Here is a 27599-nt window from a genome sequence, read left to right as displayed (position 1 = left end):
ATTCATCTTCAAGGTCAAACCATATCACCTTGAGTCCACAAATCACAAAACATGTGAAGACAGATAACAAGCTCATAGCTGAGACTATGAACACCATTCCAGAATTTGTACACATTTCAGTGGTTTTGTTGGAAAAAAAAAAAAAAAGAAAAAGATAAGTATAGTTACTGGGGAATTTCTCACTTTCACAAAGAGGCTCAGGAAAACTTACCTGAGATCTGTCTATTCGATAAAAGCGATCAGCAGAAGTAGCTAGGGAAAAACAAAACGTATACGGCATTCAGCGAGGCCCGTGTTCTGGCACCAAAGTTACAACCTGCTCACCTACGATGACAGTCAAAACCCTTACATCCCAGTCATGCTGGACTGCTGGCCAGTCGCTAATTCCACTGCTCAGGAAGCCCTTCCCCATTACACATGCCTACCTAAACCACGTCTTAACCCAGAGAAAACAAACTTATGGTTACCAAAGGGGAAAGGGAGGGAGGGATAAATTAGGAGTTTGGGATGAACAGATACACACTGCTATATGTAACACAGATAACCAACAAGGACCCGCTGCGTAGCACGGGGAACTCTACTCAATATCTTGTAATAAAGTATAATGGAAAAGAATTTGAAAAAGAACATATACACATAGGGTTGGCCAAAAAAGTTCATTCGATTAATGAATACATTGTTCAATAAAGTTCTTGGTAAACATGAAAAAATGTCTTAGTTTTACTGAAAACTGAACGAACTTTTTGGCCAGCCCAATATATGTATCTGAATTACTTTGCTCTACACCTGTAACTAACACAACATTGTAAATCAACTATATTTCAATAAAATCTTTTTAATAATACATCATGTCTTAAGGACCAACTCAAATGCCACCTCTTCTGTGAAACCTTCCTCAGCCCCATCCTCTTTGCCCCGGGTAGAATCTGTTGCTCCTACCTCTATATGCACATATGCATTTTGTGCATGGTTTATAAAAACTGTCTTCACAGAGAACTCTGAGACTAAGATGGCTGCCTCTTTAAAGATCTGTGTTTCATTTCTTCTTTTATGTCTCAAGATATCAGCACAGAACCCTCAACAGAGCTGGGACTCAATATGTATTTATCAAGTAAATAAAGCTAGGAAAAAACAAACAAACAAACAAACAAAACTGTAGGTAGCCTGACTTCCTGAGGAAGTGATTCTCATTTTGGAAAAGAGTTTGAAGATGCAGAGCTCGGGACCACATGTGGTACTAAAGGCATCATTTCACTTTAAAACTGAGTCCTTAAGCCATGTCTGAAGAAAGCTAAAACAGAAAAAAAAAATTATTTAAGCATCCCTATAAGGGACTTGCCCGTATCTGTAGTTTCAGGGAAAAAAAGAAAAACAACTTAATGACAAACTTTCGGCCTCTAGAAATTAATCTGATTATTCTCAATATTCAAAAGAATTATGTTCTTCCTCATTTAAATCTATCTAACAGAGTCCAATATTAGAAACAGATTTTCTACAAAGTACATAGTACTACAGGGAAAAACTCAAAATGCAAATAATCATTCAGAAATCATAGATATTTAATGAGTAGCTTCTCTCCAAAGGAAATGGGCTAAGAAATGAGACAATCATGGTTCTTGCCCTCTTAACTCAGGCAACAGAGTAAAATTTGCCTGAGAAGGACTTAGTCTACTTTGTTCTTTTAACCATGACTGCAATCACCTGTTAAATGTTTTGAACGAAACTATTTCTAGAGTAAAACTAATATCTAGACCGTTAACCACACTTGTAATTTTATCTAAGACTGTATATAAAATAGACTATATAGAACAATTCATATACATTTTTGTAATTTTCTTAAATATAAGTTGTTCCTCTGTGGATTCAGGAAAAACAAATGATTGTGCTTCTCATCACTAGGGAATAAAGGACCTGGAAGAAAAGCAGGTATAGATTATCTTCAGAGGCAGCTGACAAGCCATTAATGAAAACCGATGTCATGATTTTCGTGGATTAGATTTGATATGGATACAGGTGCTCATCTTCAAAAAATATTCACACCCTCACACATCCTGTCATTCTCTTATCCACATTTATATCCTTTCAGATTCACACAAAGCTAAACAAAAGAAAGGTCTACAGTGAAAGCTAAATGTCCACACAGACAAGACCGATACCGGGTAGTAGATACACTGGGAGTATCTAAGCAGGAATGTACTGTAAAATGGGTAACTGGGTAGAAGAGTGGGATTAGGCAGCAATTTAGGGACAGAGAGATGGAAAATGGGCTCATTAACCAATCAGAAGATGACCGACCTCTTATACATTCAATAACAGCAGAGCAGATGTGAACACAACTGAAAATGCCTACCCTTTCACAAAGATTTATACCTCATCCTGAAATGATGGTTTACTGAAAATAATATGGAAGTTCCATAATAGGCAAACGACATACCAGTTAGTACCCATCCTCGTGCTTATGGAATCAATCTACTGGCCTGAAGACAAGCACTCAACACGTTTTTGGCAAAGGGGCATGAAAGGGAAATATCACCTTGAGCAATCTGATGCTGAGAAGTTCTGCCAGATTAACCAACTTGCTCTGAGGGAGATAACTTCAGGAAAGAGTGTTGCAACATCAGCAAGTTCACATCGTTTGAGATGCAAATATCAAGCACATGGAGGCGCGTGAAGGGTTTCTGAATAGTCTTTTGGAAAATTAGAGTCCACTCTATCCATCAATACCTTACCCTGTGGCTTCCCCAGTCCCCACCCCTCCAGGAAATACAGAAACACTCACCATCTAGAAAGCACCACCGTGGGGAGAGCCTCTGAGCTGAGAGCGCTCTGGGGAAGGAGGTTTCGTGGTCCTGGAAAGAGACATACACATCCTGGTGGCTCCACTTGAATGACCTGAGGGGTGTCCCTCACTCCACATTCTGCCCCATCACCTGTCTCTAAGAGTGAGCATTCCTCTACTACACAAAGCGCTGGCGAGAGATGGCAGCGTACTTTTCACTGCAAGCACACACGGGGACTCTGCTTGGAAATGAATGATTTCACATAACGGCTCCCATGTAAAGTTTCCAGGAGCTTTACAATTATTCCATTAAACATTCATAAATTATACAACTTGGGACATGTACTTCCTTTGGAGACTCTCTTTCCCTTTACGAAGCGGAGGAACTAGTGGCAGCTGGCTGTCATCGTATTTCGGTTCTCCACATAGGTAAAAAAAATGTCCCCTACTAAAAGAATCTCTGCCGATAATAATTTTTAAAAACGTGAAATGCACATTCTAGTTTACAACACATGATTTGGAGCATTCTGGCCCTGGCTCATAGTGAAACTGAGATCACTGGCAGAAATGCAACAAATGACGAGGGAGGCCGGGTCTCTGCGGGAAGACACTGGGGGTGGGAGCCTTACGAGAGATTTGAGATGTTCAAATAGAAGGAGCGTCCCTGGAGTGCGGCTGGGCACACATGACCCTGTGTGTACAGAGGGGGACAAGGGAAGGAAATGGGAAGAACACAGGAGAGATGAGAAGAGAGCGAATCAGGGGTTGCACTGATTTCTTTGGAAGTCGAATCTGCTCCACGGGATCCTCAGGCAAAGCTTCTGCTTAAATCAATGGTTCTCAAAAGTACGAACACTGGACCGGCAGCATCAGCTGGGAGGCTGTTAGACACACAAATTCCCAGGTGCCACCCGAGATCTACAGAAACCCTGGGGGTGACGCTCAGCCATCTTTGAGGTGAGTCTGATGTATGCTAAAGTTTTAGAGCCACTGGCCTAAAGTTACGGGGACAAAAAGGTCCATTATTAGAAATCTTGGGTGGATGGAGTTTTTATATGAATGGATTCTGGCAATTAAATAATTAATAGAGGAAAAGTTGGTCTTACTCAGGACTGGTACCAAGATTTATATGTAGAGATATAGAAGTGATATACGATATAGCTATGGATACAGAGATAAACATTTAGTCCTCTTTTTTTTTTTTTTTTTTTTTTTTTTTTTTTTTTTTTTTGTGGTACGCGGTCCTCTCACGGTTGTGGCCTCTCCCGTTGCGGAGCGCAGGCTCCGGACGCGCAGGCTCAGCGGCCATGGCTCACGGGCCCAGCCGCCCCGCGGCACGTGGGATCTTCCTGGACCGGGGCACGAACCCGCGTCCCCTGCATCGGCAGGCGGACTCTCAACCACTGCGCCGCCAGGGAAGCCCCTGTAGTCCTCTTTTTCTGAACCAGCTTTGGGCTAAATGGAATCATGACATGTACCTATTTATATGAGAGTTGCGTTTAACATTTTGAGAATTATATTTTGACACGTGATATCTTGTTTTTACAGGAACTTAGGGTTCTTCATGTATTTTCATAAAACATCTAAAGCTACTAACATGTCTCCGTTTAGTGAGAACTGTAATTATAAATCAAGAAATTCTAAAATGACCTGAAACATTTAATGGCAACTGTGAGGGCTAATAAACAAAGATGTCAAACAGAAATGTGACTTCCTTCTATAAGAGTAAAGGGACATAAACACCAAGGATACTTTCTGAATTTTGATGTCGAATGTGCTACAGAGACCACCATGAAAAATATCAGAATTTCCCTAGGTAAAAATTGACTCTAAAAGAATACAGAAATGCTTGATTTTTAAATTTTTAAAACCTAAAGATTGATAATGTTATTGCTAGAATATGCAAATTCAGGAATGCTGGCTATTATTTAGTTTAATAAAATGCAGGTTGATTTACTGCCTCTGCCACATAACCAGCTTACCACAGGCTGTTAACATAATATTGATATAATTGTATACTTTTTCATGTGTGAGTGTCTGTGTATCTGGAGAGTTTTATGTATGTACCTGACTTATTTTGCTTATTTTCTGTTCGTTTATTTACTCTGTACCTTGATGCACAAAGCATTTGATATAACTCGATTTCCTTAAAGGGGTTTCGCTTAAAGAGAATGTTCTGTTTGCTCTGTGAAAACATTTTTTAAAGCCAGAGCTCTTTAAAACACTTCAAATAGGTTCAACAATTCTTGAACTCCCTGCAATTTCCTGTAAATTTGATGTGTCGATATGTATGTGTATTTTCCACTGCTTTCCACAGATTATCAAAGGGATCTGAGATCCCCAAAAGGTTAAAAAGCTATCAATTTAAATAATCAAAGTTTATATCAGAGGGGATTCAACAAAATAAGAAGATTCTAATCATTAAAATGCCTTAACTTACAAAAATAGGAATCACTATTTCAAAGGTACTGAAATACCTTTAGAGTATCAAACACCTGAAGCTCTCTGAGCGGCTGGCTTTTCTCCTACCATCTACTCCACTATTCTTCCTGAACCTCTTTTCTGGGACCTAAAAGCAAGCTGCAAATGAAGAATTGCAGCTTTGAGAATTTAAGTAAACTCACAGAAGTATCCAGATATTAAGTGGTAGAGTTATAATTCAAATACAGGCCTCTCTTACCACAGAAGCCATAATCTTAAATCCCAGGTTTATGGCTTCTAAAGGAATTACTATCATTTGGGGTTTTGAAGGATGGATGGGGTTTGTATAGGTCAAGTTTGAGAGAAGTTTGGTTTTTTTTTTTTTAACTCAACTCAAGCAAAAACATGAGGAAAGCAAAAGAAAGGATGACCTTAATGGTTATGAAGACCTTCTTTTGACTCTCCAGTGTTGAAGAGTTTTCCATAGTTTCAGCTTTTGTTAACTGTTAAACTAATCTTCAGTATTTCTTAATAGGCAGTTCACTGCCTGGTAACTCAGAATTTTTCCTCCCTCAAATTCCCCAGCCATGTTACTACCTACTCTCCACCACCATGTACCCATCTGCTTAAGAATCCCCTAGAAATATGGTAATCAATGGGAACAACAGAGACCCAGAGTCCAGAGACAAGGAACTGAGAGTACATTCATGTAAAAAAAATTCTGATTATAGAGTTTAGATAGCTTCACTGTATGTGTTATGTGACTGCAATTCGAAACTCTATACAAGTATGGCGAATATTAACAGATCGTTTAGCATGTGATACAGTTGTTACACTTCTGCCACAACTTTATATTCAAATCTGTACAATGATGCTTATTGCAACATTGTTTTTTCAGGCAGAAACTGTATACAAAATAAATGTCTATCCACAGAGATAAGGTTAAATCTATATCATGAAACAGAGGAGCAGTTTTAAAAGACTGAGTTATAGCTTCATTTATTAGCAAAACAATGTCCGTGATATATTACTGTTAAAAATAAATTGTGGTATAATATGTATAGTGAGTGCATAAGAAATGTAAATCCATTTTTATTTTCAAAACCCCATATGTGTATGATGTACCTCTATGTGTGTAACTTTGTATCAATGTGGAGAAAGGTACAAAAGGGTACACACCAGAAAGGTACTGTCATAAGGTCTACTTTGGGTGGGCAGTTAAAAACCAAGCAGAAGTCTAGAATTATGTGGAACCGAAAACTAAGATAAGCCAGGATTATAAAACCTGGCAGACTTCTTGACACAAGCAGCTAATGAAAGTCAAGAGAAATACCTTGAGAAATGTCTCTAAGAGGCACATGAAAAGATGCTCAAAATCGCTAATTATTAGAGAAATGCAAATCAAAACTACAATGAGATATCATTTAACACCAGTCAGAATGGCCATCATTAAAAAATCTGCAGACAATAAATGCTGGAGAGGGTGTGGAGAAAAGGGAACCCTCCTACACTGTTGGTGAGAATGTAAATTGGTACGGCCACTATGGAGAACAGTATGGAGATTCCTTAAAAAACTAAAAATAGAGCTACCATATGACCCAGCAATCCCACTCCTGGGCATACATCCAGAGAAAAACATGGTTTGAAAGGGTACATGCACCCCAATGTTCACTGCAGCACTGTTTACAATAGCCAAGACATGGAAGCAACCTAAATGTCCATTGACAGATGAATGGATAAAGAAGATGTGGTATGTATATACAATGGAATACTACTCAGCCATTAAAAAGAATGAAATAATGCCATTTGCAGCAACATGGATGGACCTGGAGATTATCATACTAAGTGAAGTAAATCAGACAGAGAAAGACAAGTATCACGTGATATTGCTTATATGTGGAATCTAAAAAAAAAAAAAAGCTACAAATGAACCTATTTACAAAACAGAAATAGACTCACAGACTTAGAGAACAAACTTATGGTTACCAGGTGGGAAGGGTGGGGGGAGGGGTAGATTGGGAGTTTGGGACTGACATGGGATTGACACAGTGCTATATTTAAAATAAAATGCCTTTCCATGAAGAAAAAAAAGAGAAATACCTTGAGGACCTTAATATCAAAGATGAATGTATACTGGGTGGATTAAAAGTAGAGCAGGAATAAAGAGAAGCAGATTGTCAAAAAGGAATTCACAATAACCCAAAGCCAAGATCTGTAAACTTCTTTATACTCTGATGGTACCAACTAATGACAACCGCAGAGATGATGAGAGTCTTCTGTACTCATGTAACTCCTGCAGCTTGTCTACCTATACCTGTTTCTCCTACTCAAAAAAGAGAATCCGAATACATGTGAGTGGTAGTGATGTTAGTATAGAGGTTAAGAAAAAACTTGCTGTGGTGTTGTCTTAACTCACATTGCTAATGCATTATAGGTATTACATCAGGTAACCTGTGTCCTCACAGAGGGCCTGGCACACAGGTAGAGTGGGTGACCCTGGCATTAAGAAATCCTGGATTCAGGGGTAGCAGGAGAGTGACCAGCAACACAGTGCAGACCAGGAGTCAGACTTGAGCAGGAAAAGGGGATATAAGGAAACAAAACAGCCCCTAGCAGGAGGTCAAGGCTGGCCCCCAGGATTTCATGGGCCCATGGATCCACAGCCTCATGGACCCACTATGATGGACATGGCAACATCCTTGCCAGTGACAGTGAAAAGAATGGTCAGACATCCGTTTGCTTTGTGAATATGCTGCACATTAAAATCAATGTACAAAGACAATTTCTGATGGAGCCAGAAAACAATCTCAAAAATATGCACCTTTCAACAGTATCTGACTGTAGACACTTAAGAAATGTAATTGTGGGAAACAGCTACATTTCAGGAGACAGTCACATAATCCCCTAAACTGTGCCACTAACAACCATATCAACAGCCTTCAGTACTAGTTTAGGGCTTCTCGTCTCCTCAGTCCCCTCAAACTGCACAATCAAATCAATAATTCATCAAAGAGATAAGATACTTGACTTGCTCATTTTGTGATCTGTTATTTTTCTTCATATAAATGGTATGATTTAGATGAACGCAACTGTCATTGCTCTATTGTGTAGGCAGAATGATATAACCTTGGACATAACCATGCTCCTTTCTATCTTCTAAAATTGCATGCTCTTTAAATAAATAATATTAACAAAACTACTCATTTCAAAAATCCCTGATACATGCGTTTTCTCTTTTGATGTATGCTAATGGAAAATCTGTTTCTCATGCTAAAAATATAGCATGCACAAAAGCAAACCTGATATTTCTTATATATTTTTGAAAGTCAACTGGCATGAATTATAGGTAACTGATAGGGAAATTATGTGAACCGCATTTGCCAAACTTGCCCTTAATTTACATTCAATTACTCAGAGCTGATGCATACATAATTTAATGATTACACAGCAGCCCCATTATACACTCCAGTGGGTTATCCAATTAAGCAATATTCACCTAGCATTTAACTACACCTTTACTGTGAATGAAATTCTTTTTCTTTCATAAAATTTAGGGAAGATGTATGCAGAGGCAAAATAGAAGTTCCTTTGAATTGGGAATCTGTGCTTCACTGAACAATGTCTACTCAATAATCACTACTTTTAAATTTCTTCTGTATCCATCCAAATTTCTCCTCTGCCTGCCTTGATAATTTCCAGCACCCAACCCATCTATTCATTCATTTTTTTTCTCTCTTTCCATCACCAAGTTGTATATCAACATCTCTTCATTCTTAGTGAACAGACCATCAGGGATTATTAGAAATGTGCATTTATGCATCTCTGTCCAACTACAATCCCACTTAATGGACTTGCTACTGTTTTGTTTTGTGTTTCAAAACTCTCACTCTTCAAACCTACTCCTTTACCACCCACAACTCCTGCAGCAGAAGAATGTGCAGAAATGGAATAGCCATTTCCAACCCAGCTTTGAAAGATGAAGAAACAGTGATGGTGTGGTACAGGATGGAAATGAGAGAGATTCCAACATTTTCAAGAGCCCTTTTCTGGTGAGAAAGTCTTCCATTAACAACAACAGCTCTGTGTGTGTGTGTGTGTGTGTTAGCTGTCTTGCCTTCACTTGTAACAGCAAACAGACCTGGCCCCGGGCAAGTCTTACTTTAATTCTCCATTTGAGCCATTTCTGACAGTTTTGATCTAGCCCCCCCCCCAAAAAAAATTACATTCACCAAATTCCCTAGCTAATTCCTGTCCTTCCCTAAGACAAGATAAATTCCCAGGAGGACTCCCTTGAACTTGTTTCAACCCATCCATTCAGACTCTTCTAGAATCCAGAAAACAAATAAGGAGGAAGAGATTTCAGATAACGGAGAGAGATGATGGGAAGGAGAATAAATCAAATATTTGGGCACATGCTGTTTGCCTAGGACTAGACAGAGCTCTGAGACTATAACACAGACCTATCCTCCAGGAGAAGGGCACGTATGCAGGAAAAAAAAAAAAAGAGAGATGAGAGGATGAACAAATGGCTGTAGACTCAGATCTGATCGACAGTGTTTTCTTATGAAAGTGAAAGATATCTGTAAAGGCTCTAAAGGAAGAAAGAACTTTTTGAAACTGTCATATCTACTGTGAAACATTCCAACCATTCTAGAGTTATTCTAAGTAAATGAATTCTTAAAGAGGAGGAGGAATCACCTGAATAGATCCATTTTCACCTATTATTGAGTCCTACTGTATTGATTAAAACCTCAAAGTATTAGCTCATTCTGTGTGCCAACTACATCGTACCCCATAGAAATGGGGAAACCCTGAGTGTCTACAAAACCCCTAACTGTTCCGGGTTCCATCGCTCCGCCATATCCATAGATACCTCTTTCTATTTTCCTTTACTACTTTTTCTCCTCCTGCTCCTCTTTCCACTTTCTTTCTTCATCTAGCACTTTCATCTGCCTGGTCCCCAGTCATGCCCTGAGAGCCATCAGAATGACTCAGGATTTCTTAAACCCATCACAACTGACATTTGGGGGGCTAGATACCTCTTTGTTGTAGGGGACTGTCCTGTGCACTGTGACATGTTTAGCAGCATCCCTGACCTCTACTCAATAGATTCCAGTAGTACCATGTCCCCTAGTCATGACAGACAAAAATGTCCAAATTGCCCAATGTCCCATATGAGGGGCAAATCTCCCCCAGTTGACAATCACTAGAACGGTTGAATCTGCCCCTATTCCTTAGTAACTTTATTACTTGGAGTTAAGAAGGGATATAAAGAAGTCCAGGGAAGGAGCAGAGAAGGAATAATTTCATAGTAGGTGGCTTCAGGAAGCATCTTCATTAAATAGGTATGCAGAGTCCAATTTCCCTATGAATTCTAGTTTATTTGCTAAGCTCAAGAATATCCCGAATCTGCAAGCACAGTGCATTTTGCTTGTCAAGTTATAACTTATCAGTTACAGGATACATGAGATGCATTAGGATGGAGGGGCCTTAGTGTTTTGACCTCAGAGATGGCGTAGGGCAGGAATATTCAGCAGGCTATAAATATCCAGTATTTTCTTGTATAACCTATTATGCTTTGTTAGGTTAATACAAGGTGTCATTTTTGAGACCTAGTACTTTGTTGGCAATTCACTATGAATTTGGGAAAGGAAGAAACCAAAGCAAAGAAATGCTTAAATGGCTAGGAAATGCCATATGGCTCACTAATAAGGTGTCTTGGGCACTTGTACACCTTTCCAAATGCTGATTTTCTCTTGAGTTTTTTCTAGCCTTAGAAAACCGTCAGCTAAAATCCCAACTGCAAATTAGTGAGCCCACTGGAATTTCTCAAGTTTTTAAACTTACTGGTGTCTATTCATTCCATCACAGTTAATTCTCAAGTATGTTCAGCTCCATTGCATACATAAGAAAGGTCATTAAAAAGCATTTAAGGCTCTCTGTTGTCCATGTTTCTTACAGGTTTTTCTCCTAATCACCCTCTAACTCTCACTGACGCAGACTAGAGATGCTGATATTACCAGTTTCTGCATTAGGAAACAAAAGATCTAGTGCTAAATTTCCTGCCAGTTGGTTTTGTCACTTTCTACATAAAACTAATACACCTCCCCCATGTATTGTATACGTACCCTTGGGAAAATATAGAAATCAGTCTATGTCATCTCAGCCTCTCCACACCATCTGACACATTTCATTACTTCTAACTTTTTTGAAATACATTTCAATTTTGGTTTTCATGATACCACCTTCTCCTTGATTTCCAGCTGCCCATCTGTTTCCTTGACACTTTTGCACTGATGGTTCTCTTAAACTTGTGCTCTTCTTCACCACTCAGTAGACAGATATGACAATGGGCCCTTTTCTTTATGCAAACTCTCCCTGAGTGATCTCCAGCCTCATAGTTTCAATTAAATACAATTCATTTGCTAATCACCCTTAGATTTCTGTGTCGAGGCCTGAATTTTTTCAATAAGCTTTGAAAGTCATACATCCAATTCTCTACTCACCAAAACCTCTTGCATCTAATAGGCATATTAAAATTGCTATAGCCAAAAAAGAACTCTTTATTCACCATCCCTCCAACTCATTCCTTGTCCTGTCTGCCCAAGATCCCAGCCAAATGGGAAAGTTTACATCCCCTCACTCCTTACCTTGGCCAGCTCTCTGTCGCTCTGCTTAGGAAATTTCCTCACCACCCTCTCCCTACTCTCAGGTCATGTTAATTCAAACACCGTCTCCCTCAGTTAAACTTCCTGCTTAATGTGCAGTTCTGGGGTGTCTCTAGACCTCTTATTCCCACCTTCCCTTAATACCCAAAAGGCTCCTGCTTGTTATAATTCTTCAAGGAGGGGTGTGGGGCGAAGTAACACTCCTGAAACTCATCTTTGATCGCTGCATTGGTTATCCTATGTGGTCAGTGCACAAACCTTTTGTGCACTGACCACATAGGATAAATGTCACTTTTGAAGTGACATCTATAATGCAGCAGTTTTGACACCAGGGTTTGACCTTACTGCAAATAAACAAAAAACAGAAAGATTTTGATACGGATAAGTACCATTAATCCTTCTGCATGTTTTTACTAACAAATAATCAATAAAATAAATATCCTTATCATATTCTAGAGTCTCAACCATCCCGATATCTGTGGATATGTGAAAACATGGTATAAAATATCCATATATCAAAACTCTTATGCCAAAATGACTAGATTGAATAAGCCAGGATAATAAATAAATGTATCAGTTTCATAAAACTAATCAGAATAAATGTTTTAGATACTTCGGTTTAACTGCAAAGGTTTAAAATGTCCATGTGTAAAAATTAAAACTTCTAAAAAAGAAGACTCTTTAAATCTTATAGCTACCAGTGCCAATCCTTAAAGGGTGGAAATCAGCTCTGACTTTAAAAATACTATACTTTAGAAAATAAAATGACACCTTGATAGTGGCTCCAGGTAAATATGCAAATAATGGATACGAGAAATGTTGTGCTCTATCTAAAAAAGAAAGTCGAAATTTGTCTTCTAATGGTTGGTAAAAAACAGTCCGAGAAGTAAACTTTATCTTCTCATTGTAAACACACCCTAAGTGAATTAACATCCTTTCTGTTGCAGCCAGATGGAAGACAGGACTCTGGAATACTGGGGTACTTTGAGCAATAAACATACAAACAAGAACACCAAGGCCATTTTTGCCATCCAGCCTCAGGATAATTAGGCTGCTTTGACGGAGGGTACAGGCTATCGACTGGCAGGGGAAGAAAGTCACCTAGAGGCTACAAGGCACAGAGGTTTTTTTTTTAATAGTTTTTTTTTTTTGCTGTTTTGGCAAAAGGATGCTTAACTAGGAGTTTCAGGTGTAGTGTAATAGACACCAAAACCCAAAGTGAGGTGTTACCAGATTTAGACATTTGAAGTCCTTCCCCCACATGGAGGGAGGTATAGCGGGTCTAGGAGAAGATTTATTTGGAGGGTGTCATTAGCATGCTGTGACTCCCACACACGCCTCCAAGCCGGCAAGGGTACTGGGCTTCTCAGAGAGAAGGGCTTTTTATGGGACAACTCAGACAGCTTTGCATGCGCCCCTTACAGTTTGGGGTGATGCTGTGCATTGGTATCTAAATCATGCCTGGGAAATCGAATGGGAAAAGGATGGCTGGAGAGGCTTGTACCGCACAGTAAGGGTGGGAAAGTGGGGAAGAGACCGCACTCCCAAAGAGTGTTGGGGCAAAGGGTAACTAAGTGTTCTCCCAGGAACGGGATGTGGGTTATTAAGAGAGAGGCAGGCTGGGTTTATTGGATCCTGTCCAAGAGATCAGGATGGGACAAACAGATTGCATTTTAGAAAGGTGGTTTCATGGTTGCAGAAGCAGGGAATTTACTTTCCTGGATGTGAACGAGAAACACATAGCCCCGGTCGCTACTGGCAGCCATCTTGGACCAGGAAAACATCTTGTGCAGAGGTGAAATGTGACAAAAAGAGAACAGAGCAGAAAAACCAACAGAAAAATGGGCTATGAACCGTGGCCAAATGGTACACAAAATCCACCCTGCATCTGAACTTTGTGCTGATGTGAACCAACAGACTCCCTGTCAAGCTAGTTTGAGTTGAGTTTTCTACTATTTGGCACTGAAAGCACTTCATTTTATAATCTTTCCTAAATGATCTGGGAGAACAGCCACGGCCCAAGTTTGCACTAGACTAGGACCGCCCATTTTGCAGGAAAATGCAAAATAATCAGAATGCCAACTTCATCTTGGTTCTTGGCGTGAACTCTGTCCCTAGGGAAGGGTGTGGACTCTAATCCAAATGAGACATTAATTGAAAGATGGACTTCTTTTGGTGGAATGTAAGAAACAAGGAGAGTCAATTACACGTTACCTGGTAATGAACTCTCTGGGAGCCAGAAGAAACTGACTGCAGGTCCTAATGAGAAAATGGAAAAAAAAAAAAAACAACAAAAAAAACAAACCATACACCTTAAGATTAGTTTGAACAAGCTGCCTCAACTCCATCAACTAAACGCCCAATTTTATTATTAAGCCCATCTGGAAAGCATCTTACTCTCCCCAGTCCCCCAAGGTTAAACAAAGAAGATAATGCCAAAAATAATAAAAGCACACCCAGTTGGACTAAGAGAAGAAAGGCCATTTAGCTGTTGAAACTTAAAAATCCTAAATAGCGTTTAGAGATAAGTGATATAATTTCAAGGATAGAGAATACCAAAAGTAAAAGAGGCAATTTTGTTTTAATAAATGGGGGACCTATTTAACTTGCATCTGGACTTTTGGCTTGTGCAGTAAGCTACTTGAGTCCCCTTAGGCACTTAGGAAGAATTTATTTATCTAAGACCAAAACCATACTGTCATGATCATTGTGTTTATACTGATAAGTTGCTTGGCAAATACAGGATTTCACAGACTGAAAAGAAAAAATCACTGTCCACCTCTGCATTATCATGAAGTGCAAATTAACAGGGTTGAAATTAATGAGGCTTTACTGAGAGCCAGGCTCCCTTTATAAAGCTTTATAACTAAATTGTCACCACTGTCACGTCCTGCAGCCTTCCCTGTTAACCAGCATAGTGATTCTATTTACAGATGTCAGCAATCCTGGCTACCTGGGTACCTGCTTCCCACAGGCTTTATCAACTTACTCTCTGAGCCTAAGTTTAAAACTTTTCCTCTTTATTTGTGCTTGCTCTTCCCTTTTTTTTTTTTTAAGAATCCTACTTTTAGTTGTTGAATATTGGTGTGATAAGCATAACAGTAAGTTAATTTTCAACAAAATCAATTCATCAGTCATATATTTTGCTACTGTGGAATCTTAAGTTACCCAAGTGTTTTTTAAAAACAAAAGTTTGGTATCAGTTATGTTTTTTTTTAACACAGGTTATTTTTTGAGGGAAGTTCCACAATAAAAGGCCAATATTATTTTGAAAAAAATGAGTTACTATATGTTCTAAGATTGATTTGGACCTGAGTCACATGTTAAAAAGTTCACAAATTTTAACACGTTAAATTTATCTTTGGTAAAAATAGCCAAATGAAGCCACAAGTATAAACTTTGTTGACTTTTCTTCTCTCACCCTTATTAGTAGTCACAGTTTGGCAACTATCTCAAAATATTCTACATTCCCATTTCCATCTCTATCCTTCACAATGCTAAAGAGAAAAATTGGTAATTTTTACATTCCTTTATGCCTCCTACCTGAGTTTATTTCCACCAAGAGAAACAGACTCTAATGTTCAAAGCTAAGTAGCTACAATTTGAAGGGATTTTAAACACTATATATCTTCTTTATTTGTGATATTTACTTATGTATAACGTGTTGTCTGGAAGAGAGTTGCTCATCTTGGGGTATTTATCAAAATCACACAACAGCTTTAAAAATATAAATGTCTAGACCACATCCCAGATAAGTGATTCTAATGTGCATCTTTCACCAAGAAACAAAGACAAAGAAGTGGCTGTTTATGCTTTTTGCCATTTGTAGAACAAGACACTGAATACTCTCCCTTGAAATTTTGCAAAAACAACCCATGACCACTGCAGTGATGGATCTGGGTTCTCCTGGCTTTGCTGGTGCAGTTCAAGTTCATGGGAATGTCACATATGAGACCTCCTCCTTTCTCTTTCTCTATGGTAAGACCAGATTGAGAAAAAAAATAATAGATTATTCCTTTGTGTTCTGACACAAATTCTTTTGAAATATAGGTTTTTCTTTCCTGTAGAAGTTACATTTAAAAACAAATCTATCTGTCTCTGACAGAAGTCTGTACTAGATGCCAAACATTAAGTAACGCCAAATCTGTTTTCCTTTATTATTTATCAGTGCCCTTTGAAATTCTGTACAGTTCAAAAAACACAGGTGAGCTGTCTGGCAAGACAAGGAGTTCCAGGCTATAGTTATGGATCACACTGGAGCAACATGGTGCTGTACTTAACCCATTCAATCCTTTCCCACTTCAACCACCCAAGGAGAAAAAACAGCAGTGGGGATGGGGAGGGAGAAGATGCGGTATATGCTTAAGAGACAAGAAAGACAAGGCCACCATATTTCCATTTCCTCCCCAAATGCATCATCTTAGAAGTAAATATAGATGGCTGGTAACTACTGACAAAAATGGAAAACTGAGCAGAATAAATTATTGGCTAAAGAAACTCACCTCCTGCAGGCGATCTATGTACATACGGCAAGTCTCCAAATCACAGTCTCCACGCACAACTAGAATACCCAGAGGGATGGCTAAGGGTGAAGGAAAGAGAAAAGTCTAAAATAACATATTTGATTTTTCTATTTTGGTATAAATGCATTTTTTATGGTTAAAAAAGACCTCTCATAAATATAATTGGTTTTTTTGGATATTTCACTATCTCCCGGCACCTCTTCTATGAGCTCAGTCTCTTTACTTATGCAGTTTTCATATTCTTTCCTTGCATGATCCATGTTGCCCCTTGCCACCTGGCCAGGCTTCGTTTCATTTTGTCTTAGTGACCCTGCAAAGAGGTATAATGTCATGGAAACAGTAGACTGACAGGGCCAGAGGCTGTTCACAGCCAGCTGCTAATTTATGCCTGCATTTGCAAGAGCCAAAGTACCAGAGAGGAATTAAAAAAATCATGATTCTGGACACTTACCCCTTTCCCTCTTAAATGCATGGGGCTTAATCTTTATGTCACTTTGCAACAGTTCCCTATTTAAGAGACTCAAGCTACTCAAGGCACTGTTGTTACCTGGTGGCCAACGCCAGAATGAAATAGGCAAGAAACATTAAAAAAAAAAAAAAGCTTCTAGGGCTTCCCTGGTGGCGCAGTGGTTGAGAGTCCGCCTGCTGATGCAGGAGACACGGGTTCGTGCCCCGGTCCGGGAAGATCCCACATGCCGCGGAGTGGCTGGGCCCGTGAGCCATGGCCGCTGAGCCTGCGCATCCGGAGCCTGTGCTCCGCAAAGGGAGAGGCCACAACAGTGAGAGGCCCTCGTACCGCAAAACAAAAACAAACAAAAAAAGGCTTCTAGAAGGTTCATAGCTTAAAAATCCAACTGATTTTAAAGACGGTCAGTGTAAATGTGGTAGCAGCAGGGCTTCAGAAAACAATAGGAGAAGCTGTTACATGCCTTGAATACCTTTTTTAGGTGGTGGTAAATGTCATACAATGGCTTTAGTGGATAGAAACTCCTACTTCAGATATAACCACAAGATTCCTGAAAGACTGAAAATAGTCTCCTTCCCAAAACTTCAAAAAAAAATGTATGTGTACATTTCTGACTTAAAAAATTCAGTTATACTATTAAACCCATGATTTTAAAAATATTTCAAAATCTTGAAGCAACCAACTAGAGATTAACAAGGAGATGACAGGACAGTGGTGTCCATTAAAGATTTTATTTTATTTTATTATTATTATTATTTTTTGCGGTACGCGCGCCTCTCACTGTTGTGGTCTCTCCCATTGCGGAGCACAGGCTCCGCGGCCACGTCTCACGGGCCCAGCCACTCCGCAGCATGTGGGATCTTCCCAGACCGGGACACGAACCCATGTCCCCTGCATCGGCAGGCAGACTCTCAACCACTGCGCCACCAGGGAAGCCCTCCACTAAAGATTTTTAAAAATCTTTCACTCATTGAATTTTTAAAGCCTCCTCATCAATAAATAGGTCTGAAAATGCAATTATACAGAGAATAAAATAGATTTAAATGCATGGGAAAATCCTGAGGAACTCACCAAGTTGTAGAAAAGACACACATATAAAAAATAATAAATGGAACATAGGCTATGGTAAATGTATGAACTTAGTCACTTGAAAACTATAGGAGAGAGGGACTAAGTCTTGCCTGGAGGGTAGATTTTAGGCTCTCTGAAGGATATGGAGCCCCACTGGTCTCTTAGAGAAGCAAGAGTTGTCTAGAGAAAAAGATACAGAGTTTGCTTCTCAACATTACCTCCTAGATTGGTTCCACTAGGGAGATCAATACGACTACCTCATACCTTTAGGTTCCCAAAGTGCTTCAAACATAAGCTGGAAGGCATCCATCATCTTGCAGAACTACATAAGCCTATGAATCAGTATGGACTCTCTCACCACAGGAATAAGACTTATTTCCTTTTACAACCCCAATGTCTGGTAGATATTCAATAAAAGTTTGTTTAAAAAAAAAAAAGGTGGGGCGGGGGGAAGAGGAAGACAAGCTCAGGGCCTGTTCAAGTGAGAAAGAGAAAGTGTGTCTTTAAGAGTTAAGTCTACTTTCCACGATAGACAAAGAAGAAGGGTTTGGAGCAGAAGTAGAGAGTGTGCATTGGGCTGGAGCTTGCCTTTGCCTATTCTTCCAGAAGCTAAGCAAGAGAACAGCAAGCAAAAGGGTGAGGAACCATGTAAGTATCACATGTTTGGGGGAATAATAATCTGGAAAAATACTTTTTCTCCTTTTTTGAATATATACAGAAATATCCAAAAAGTCTTCAGTATGGTAATCATGCATCTTTGAAAGGAATGAAAGGGAAATTCAATAAAGAGATCCTTAAAAGTAGTGACTAAAGTAATCATCCTCAGCTAGACTATTAAATAGGTCCAAATAAGGGGACCTACTTAGGTAAGAGAAGAATAAGGATTTCTAATACTTGAGGAATGATGAGGAAAACCTAGAATTTTAGCCTAGAAAGTAAATCAAAGGTTGTGGAAATAGAATACAGCTATAATTATCATGAGAATCCATGTCAGAATCTTTCTCTTAATTTCAAATGTGCAAATGTAGAGAAATAAAATTTCATTAATATTTACCTATTTACTTAAATGAGGAGACACATTATATGGAAATGCAGGAATTTGGTCAACACCTCTGACTATCAATGCTTGAAGCCAGTCTGGCCATAAATCCAATATACTTGGTAGCAGATATTTTAAACTACAATTAGAGATTGGATATTCCAGACCTAAAATAATGAATTAGACATCTAGGAAAAAGTTTTCAAAGATGTGTCATTCATTTCTACTAAGGGTATAAAATCAGCAACTTTGCTTATTCCTCAAGAAGCTGATTAAGAGAAATGGTGTATTTGACTGATATTAGCTATTCAGTTGGGGTAAAAAAAAAAAAAAAAAAAAAGGCATCCTATACCACAATTTCATAGCATGATTACATTTATCCTATGAAGGTACAGAAAGAATTTATAGTCATTCTCTCTTGGATTCAAAACCCAGTGCTGCTTTGGTCTTACAAATTACTCATGTTTGCTGTTTGGTCTTGCAACTTCCTCAATTCCTTTGATCCTTGGATTGAAGGCTATAGTATTTAGAATAGGTATCTTCTAGGATTTTGTGAAGATTAAATACTATATTTAAAAATGAATAGCCAGAACATCAATGTTAGTTTTCCCTCACTCCCTTTACTAACTTTTGAGCATCTTGAGCTAGAAAATGGATACATCCAATCAGCTATCTTTCAATTTATCATACTACAAGATTTAGCCGGTAGTAGTTCCGTAAGTTATATCCTGTTTACTTAAAACTAACATCTACTCTTTCTTCGAGGGTAAAGATAACTGTAGTACAAAAATATTGTAATCTGACACTTCCATTTGAGACTTTACACGGTGAAGAGACACCAGAAACTTGAGGAAAATGACCACCTTCCTTTTACACTGCTGACAACCAACTGCCAAACCTCGCTGAAGTTTCCTTCATCTTAATTGGGAGCAGCAAGACTACTTATCACCCAAGCATTAGCATTACTATTCCTGATCTTGATGATTCATCTGATTTTAGCCTTAGAGATTTTATTTGACTCCAATAAGCATCAGCCAATACTCAACCTATAGTACATAATGGAACTTTTATTGCAGGGGTCAAACAGAGTTTACAAGTTCTAACTAAGCAATAAAGAACAAGCTGGTTTCTAGATTACGAAGGCAGATTTAACACATACTTACTTCTCTTGCACCAGAAATGCTACTAAATAAATTACAGCACATGAATTTTAAAAAGACATAAACCAACAAAAAAAGAGGAGAAAGGGTGAGGAGAAAATGGTAATGAATAAAGCATATGGAAAATTGGTAACTGACTCAGAGCCCCTATAGTGTCTAATCCTAGACTATGGGTGAGGATGGATAAGAACTAATTTACACTGCAAAACCCTCGGAAGATGTGCAAACGGGCAACATCAGTTGCAGCTAAAATAAGAAGCACTGGATATTAAATCACTAGATTCCACTACCCACTCTTGGTAGGTGGAGTTACTTCACAGAAAATGGGGATTAACTGATGATCTACAGAATGCAGAGATCCCCAACTTTCTTCTCGCACTAGACTCTCCCAAAACCTGGCAGCCAGAACCCTACCTTCTTAGAAAGAGATCTGAAGACTCTTCTCTGGGAATACTCAGAGTTAAGAGAAAATATTCCTTCCATGAAATATAAACATGATTGTATTAAAAGATGAAGAATATGAAGAAGAAAAAGGAAAAGGAGGGCTTCCCTGGTGGCACACTGGTTGCGAGTCCGCCTGCCGATGCAGGGGACATGGGTTCGTGCCCCGGTCCGGGAAGATCCCACATGCCGCGGTGTGGATAGGCCCGTGAGCCACGGCCGCTGAGCCTGCGCGTCCATAGCCTGTGCTCCGCAACGGGAGAGGCCACAACAGTGAGAGGCCTGTGTGCTACTACAAAAAAAAAAAAAAAAAAAAGGAAAAGGAGCATCATTCAGAGGACAAACAAGTCCTTGAAATTTGATAGAATAGAGTTTAATAGAAAGGTTAGAAGATGAAGTTGAGGAAATCTCCACAAAAGAAGAGCAAAAATAAAAAGAGGCATAAAATAGGAGGGAAAAGGTAAGAACAATAGGACTGGTCCAGTGGTCCAACATTCCAATAATAGGAGTTCTAAAAACTAGAGAAAAATAGAGAGGAGTAATTATCAGAAACAAACAAAAAAATCAAGACTATTTCTTAGAACTGAAGAACACCAGTTTCCCACTTGAAATGGCCCAACAAGTACAATAACAAAAGAACAATAGGAAGACATTTTATTTTGAAGTTTAAGAATATTGGGAACAAAGAGAAGAGTCTACAAGTTTCCAAATAGGAAAAACTAGATGGCAAAGAAAGGATCAGGGATTACTGTTTTAAACTTCTCAAAGGCAACTGTACAGTCAGAGAACCAAATAAACAATGCGTTCAGGATTATAAGACTTTTACACATAATCCAAACTATCAAATTAGTCCAAGGATTGAATAAAGGACACACCCTCTACTAAAAAGTTACTGCAGAACATGCACCAACAAAAGTTGAGTTTGCAACAAGAATGAGGAATGCAGGGGATATAACAAATGGGGTATCCAACAAAGAAAAGATTTTTTAAAAAAACCCTCTAAGGGGATTGGGCTAGAAGAGTCTAGGGTGACAGATATATTGGGGCACTCTGACTCAATAGGCAGAGATGTAGAGAGCTGTCAACATTGAATCTCATCAACATTGGAGAGTTATTTTTCAACCAAAGCATAGAATGTCTAAGTGAGTCTGAACCAGTTTCTTACAATCACCCCCAGATGAGTTCTGCCTTAACCTGTTCTTGAGAGAAAGAGTTAGGTCACAGTGAGGCAGAAAAATTCAAAGAATTCCATCCCCTCTAACCATAGTTCCGCTTGATAGCTAGAACCCACCTTAACACCCTGCCAAATACTTTCCAGAATGCAGTCATGACCTTGCTCACTAAATCCTTGTAGAATGGGCTCATGGGCACTCGCAGGGAAGCCAAAGCCAGACAGTAATCCTGAGACTCTTTCCAGCTCTCTCGAAAGCCTTCAACTAAAAGTGAAAGCATCATCGCTTCCTTGCAGAGGGAGGTTTAGGATTGCTACTTGGTGTTTCAAAGCCACACTGTCTGAATTAGGGATGCATATATTGGTGACAAATATATACCTATGAAGAGAATGGCAAGTACAAAAATCTGTATACTGGGGTTATCTTAGTAGGAGAGGGATAAGGGGAGACACTTGTTCTGTTTCTTAATCTGGGTGGGAGGTACATGAATGCCCATTTTACTACTAATCATTTTATATACATACATATGTGCATATATGTATGTGTGTGTATATATATATATATATATATAGGGGTATAGGTGTGTGTATATATGTGTGTTTATGTATGTATAGCTGTGTGTATATATATGTATGAACATTTATGAACAGAACATGTATGTGTGTGTTTATGTATGTGTGTGCATATATATACATATATATGTGTGTATATATATATGTATAGTATTTCAGAATTGAAAATAAGAAATACAACCTAACTGTGGCAACTGATTTTAATGATAGTGGTGCCAAAGTTCGCTGCATATTCTCTGATGTTCTCTGTGAATTAGACAAAAGTATAACTTAGCATCAAATAGGAAAATGAGGGAAAACAGTAGAGAAGCAATCAAAAGCCCCCAAATGACACCTACTGCTGCAATCCATCTTAAGCAATGGACACGGCATATTGAGCAGTCATAACCCTATGGCTTGTCATGGCATGTGTACTTGTTTGCGTGTGTGTTTATATAACAAGCAGCAGGATGATCTCTCTGCCTTATCTGGGCCTCAGAAGTCTCTAGAGCAGCAATGTCCAACAGACCTTTCTGCATGTCCAATGCAGGAGCCACTAGCCACATGTCATATCAAGTACTTGAAATGTGGCCTGCGTGACTGAGGAACTGAGTTTTTATCTTATTTGATTAATTTAAAGTTTAAATAACCATATGTGGTTACTGAGCATTAGAGTTTTGTTAAACCAAAAAGTTTAATGTCCTTAGTACCAGATTCAATATATTTCAAAACCATCCATGTTTTAACCTTTCCATGAGTAAGTGCATAGATCCAACAAACAAAACTACTTTTCTCTTTGCCTCTACCTAGTTGGATTCAATGTGCTTCCTAATTCCTAGCAGTAGTATTCCTTGGTTGACTGAGGACAAATTTATTTCCCTTATTCTATATCCTACCTTTCTTATCCTAACTTTCTTAATCACTTCTCTGACCCTCCTATCAAAACATACTCTCAGATCCTTCTTGGTACTTTGGTATAAATGACTAATAATTAATTAAAGGGTTAACCCTCTAAAAAGCACTTGAGTTTCAACATGTTTGAAATTTGGGCTAACATAATTGTCATAGACTTAATGTTTGGGTGTCCCCCAAATTCATATGTTGAAGCCCTAACCCCCAGTGTGATGGTATCTGGAGATGGGCCTTCTTCGGGAGGCAATTATGGTTAGATGGGGTCATGAAGGTGGGACCCTCATGATGGGATTAGTGTTCTTATAAGAAGAGACACCATAGAGCACTCTCAAGCTCGCTCTCTCTCCCCCTTTGAGGACACAGCATGAACGCAGCAGTCTACAAGCCAGGAAGAGAGCTCTCACCAGAAACCAAATCAGCCGGCACCTTGATCATGGACTTTCCAGCCTCCGGAACTGAGAGAAAATAGATCTCTATGGTTTAAGTCACCAGGCTATGGCATTTTTTTACAGCAGCCCTAGCAGACTAAGAAAATGAAAAGCTTTGACAAATTTAGGTAAAGAAATACAAAAGAAATTGTGGAGTTGACTGGCAATCCTCAGCCCTGAGGATTATACTACCAATTACTTCTTCCCAGCCAAAACATGAGCCCTGCCCTGGTTCCCCTCTCAGGCTTCACCCTGGCATCCACTAACCTCCTTTCCCTATTTCTGTTTGTTTAAATGCCTCATAATCCGGAATGCAATTAATTGGTTGAGACGAGGGTGGTGTGGGAAGATGCCGAGTTCGCCTCTCCTCACAACTAGGGCACTTGCCGTCCACTGGTGGGGGATCCTGACGCCTGAGGAGATGGGAGGAACCCCCAAGTGAACCACCACCCCATGCAGCTTGTGGGATTTTGGTTCACGAGCCGGAGGTTGGGCTGAAGTTCCTGCAATAGGAGCTCCGAGTCTGAACCACTGGACTAACAGAGAACCTGAGGTCTCACATAGTTCCTCATCTCAGCACCAATACCCAGCTCTACCCAACAGCCTACAAACTCCAATGTTGGAAGCCTCAGGCCAAACAACCAGTAAAACAGAAATACAATCCCACTCATTAAAAAAAAAAAATGAGACGGCAAAAGAATATGTCACAGATGAAGGAGCAAAATAAAATGTTACAAGACCAAATAAATGAAGAGGAAATAGGCAATCAACCTGAAAAAGAATTCAGAGTAATGACAGTAAAGATGATCCAGAATCTCAGTAACAGAATGGAGACACTGATTGAGAAAATACAAGAAATGTTTAACAAAGATCTAGAAGAACTAAAAGGCAAACAAACAAAGATGAACAACACAATGACTGAAATGAAAAATACACTAGAAGAAATCAATAACAGAATAACTGAAGCAGAAGAACAAATAAATGAGCTGGAAGACAAAATGGTGGAAAAAACTGCTGAGGAGCAGAACAAAGAAAAAAGAACGAAAAGAACTGAGGACAATCTCAGAGACCTCTGGGACAACACTAAACACACCAACATTCGAATTATAGGGGTCCCAGAAGAAGAAGAGAAAAAGAAGGGGTCTGAGGAAATATTCCAAGAGATTATAGTCGAAAACTTCCTTAACGTGGGAAAGGAAATAGTCACCCAAGTCCAGGAAGCACAGAGAGTCCCATACAGGATAAATCCTAGGAAAACACACCAAGACACATATTAAAGAAACTAACAAAGATTAAATTCAAAGAAAAAAATATTAAAAGCAGCAAGGGAAAAACAAAAAATAACATACAAAGGAATCCCCATCAGGTTATCATCTGATTTTTCAGCAGAAACTCTGCAGGCCAGAGGGGAGTGGCAGGATATACTTAAAGTGATGAAAGAGAAAAAACTACAACCAAGATTACTCTACCCAGCAAGGATCTCATTCAGATTCGATGGAGAGATCACAAGCTTTTCAAACAAACAAAAGCTAGGAAATTTAGCACCACCAAACCAGCTTTACAACAAATGCTAAAGAAACTTCTCTAGGTAGGAAACACAAGGGAAGAAAAAGACCCACAAAAACAAACCCAAAACAATTAAGAAAATGGTAACAGGAACACACATATATATGCTGTCTAAAAGGGACCCACTTCAGACCTAGGGACACATACAGACTGAAAGTGAAGGGATGGAAAAAGATATTCCATGCAAATGGAATTCAAAAGAAAGCTGGAGTAGCAATATTCATATCAGATAAAATAGACTTTAAATTAAAAACTATTAAAAGAGATAAAGAGGGGCACTACATAATGATCAAAGGATCAATCCAAGAAGAAGATATAACTATAATAAATGTTTATGCACCCAACATAGGAGCACCTGAATACATAAGGCAAATGCTAACAACCATGAAAGGAGAAATTGACAGTAACACAATAATAGTAGGGGACTTTAACACCCCACTTACACCAATGGACAGATCATCCAAACAGAAAATAAATAAGGAAACACAAGCTTTAAATGACACAACAGACCAGATACATGTAATTGATATTTACAGAATATTCCACCCAAAAGTGGCAGAATACACTTTCTTCTCAGGTGCCCATGGAACATTCTCTAGGATAGATCACACCCTTGGTCACAAATCAAGCCTCAGAAAAGTTAAGAAAACTGAAATCATATCAAGCATCTTTTCTGACTACAACACTATGAGATTGGAAATCAATTACAGGGAAAAAAAATACTGTAAAATATACGAATACAAGGAGGCTAAACAGAGCGCTACTAAGTAACAAAGAGATCACTGAAGAAATCAAAGAAGAAAAAAAAAAAAACTACACAGAAACAAATGACAATGAAAACATGATGACCCAAAGCCTATGGGACACAGCAAAAGCAGTTCTAAGAAGGAAGTTTATAGCAATTCAATTTCACCTCAAGAAACAAGAAAAATCTCAAATAAATAATCTAACCCTACACTTAAAACAACTATAGAAAGAAGAACAAAGAAAACCCAAAGTCAGTAGAAGGAAAGATATCATAAAGATCAGAGCAGAAATAAATGAAATAGAAACAAAGAAAACAACAGCAAAGACCAATAAAACTAAAAGCTGTTTCTTTGAGAAGATAAACAAAATTGAAAAACCCTTACCCAGACTCAACAAGAAAAAAAGAGAGAGGACACAAATCAATAAAATTAGAAATGAAAAAGGAGAAAGGAGAAATCACAACTGACACCACAGAAATACAAAGGATTATAAGAGACCACTACAAACAACTATATGCCAATAAAATGGACAACCTGGAAGAAATGGACAAATTCTTGGAAAGGTACAATTTTTCAAGACTGAACCAGGAAGAATTAGAAAATATAAACAGACCTATCACAAGTAATGAAATTGAAACTGTAATTAAAAATCTTCCAACAAACAAAAGTCCAGGACCAGAAGCTTCACAGGCGAATTCTATCAAACATTTAGAGAAGAGCAAACACTGATCCTTCTCAAAAGTTTCCAAAAAATTGCAGAGGGAGAAACACTCCCAAAAATCCATTCTACAAAGCCACCATCACCCTGCTACCAAAATCAGAAAACAATATCACAAAAAAATAAAATTATAGACCAACATCACTGATGAACATAGATACAAAAATCCTGAACAAAATAATAGCAAACAGAATCCAACAACACATTAAAAGGATCATACACCATGATCAAGTGGGATTTGTCCCAGGGATGCAGGGATTCTTCAATATACGCAAATCAATCAATGTGATACACCATATTAACAAACTGAAGGATAAAAACCATAGGATCATCTCAATAGATGCAGAAAAAGCTTTTGACAAAATTCAACATCCATTTACAATTAAAAACTCCAGAAAATGGGCATAGAGGGAACTTACCTCAACATAATAAAGGCCATATATGACAAACCCACAGCAAGCATCATGCTCAATGGTGAAAAGCTGAAAGCATTTCCACTAAGATGAGGAACAAGACAAGGATGTCTACTCTCACCACTCTTATTCAACATAGTTTTGGAAGTCCTAGCCACAGCAATCAGAGAATAAAAAGAAATAAAAGAATACAAATGGGAAAAGAAGAAGTAAAACTGTCACTGTTTGCTGATGACATGATACTATATATAGAAAATCCTAAAGATGCCACCAGAAAACTACTAGAACTAATCAATGAATTTGGGAAGGTTGCAGGATACAAAATTAATGCACAGAAATCTCTGGCATTCCTATACACCAACAATGAAAAATCATCAGAAAGAGAAATTAAGGAAACACTCCTATTTACCATCGCAACAAAAAGAATAAAATACCTAGGAATAAATCTGCCTAAGGAGGCGAAAGACTGGTACTCAGAAAACTATAAAACACTGATGAAAGAAATCAAACATGTCATAAACAGAT

The 27599-nt window shown here is 38.6% G+C and overlaps 1 protein-coding gene and 1 long non-coding RNA gene across 17 annotated transcripts in view; one reads left to right on the top strand and one right to left on the bottom strand.

The window, feature by feature from the left end:
• Nucleotides 1-27599, bottom strand: part of DGKI (diacylglycerol kinase iota) — a 463467-nt gene that overhangs the window by 74898 nt on the left and 360970 nt on the right. For 14 of the 16 annotated variants that reach the window (XR_010842070.1, XR_010842071.1, XM_059074881.2 and 11 more), the window contains 4 exons: nucleotides 16371-16450; nucleotides 14083-14127; nucleotides 2780-2849; nucleotides 212-252 (listed from right to left, as the gene is read on the bottom strand). Coding sequence is in view for 14 of the 16 variants with exons in the window: in XM_059074881.2 (XP_058930864.1) it covers nucleotides 212-252; nucleotides 2780-2849; nucleotides 14083-14127; nucleotides 16371-16450 (236 nt within the window). In the remaining 2 variants the exon portion in view is untranslated. The remainder of the gene's footprint in view (nucleotides 1-211; nucleotides 253-2779; nucleotides 2850-14082; nucleotides 14128-16370; nucleotides 16451-27599) is intronic. The other 2 variants (XM_067042057.1, XM_067042059.1) reach the window with 1 other exon arrangement.
• The window catches only part of LOC136794829 (uncharacterized), a 64786-nt gene continuing 40636 nt past the window's right edge, over nucleotides 3450-27599 (top strand). Inside the window, exon 1 of the long non-coding RNA XR_010842072.1 lies at nucleotides 3450-3736. This is a non-coding gene — a long non-coding RNA (uncharacterized lncRNA). The remainder of the gene's footprint in view (nucleotides 3737-27599) is intronic.

Source organism: Kogia breviceps, chromosome 9 (genome assembly GCF_026419965.1).
Source record: "Kogia breviceps isolate mKogBre1 chromosome 9, mKogBre1 haplotype 1, whole genome shotgun sequence".
Classification (NCBI taxonomy): Eukaryota; Metazoa; Chordata; class Mammalia; order Artiodactyla; family Physeteridae; genus Kogia; species Kogia breviceps.
This window is presented reverse-complemented; position numbering and strand designations above follow the sequence as displayed.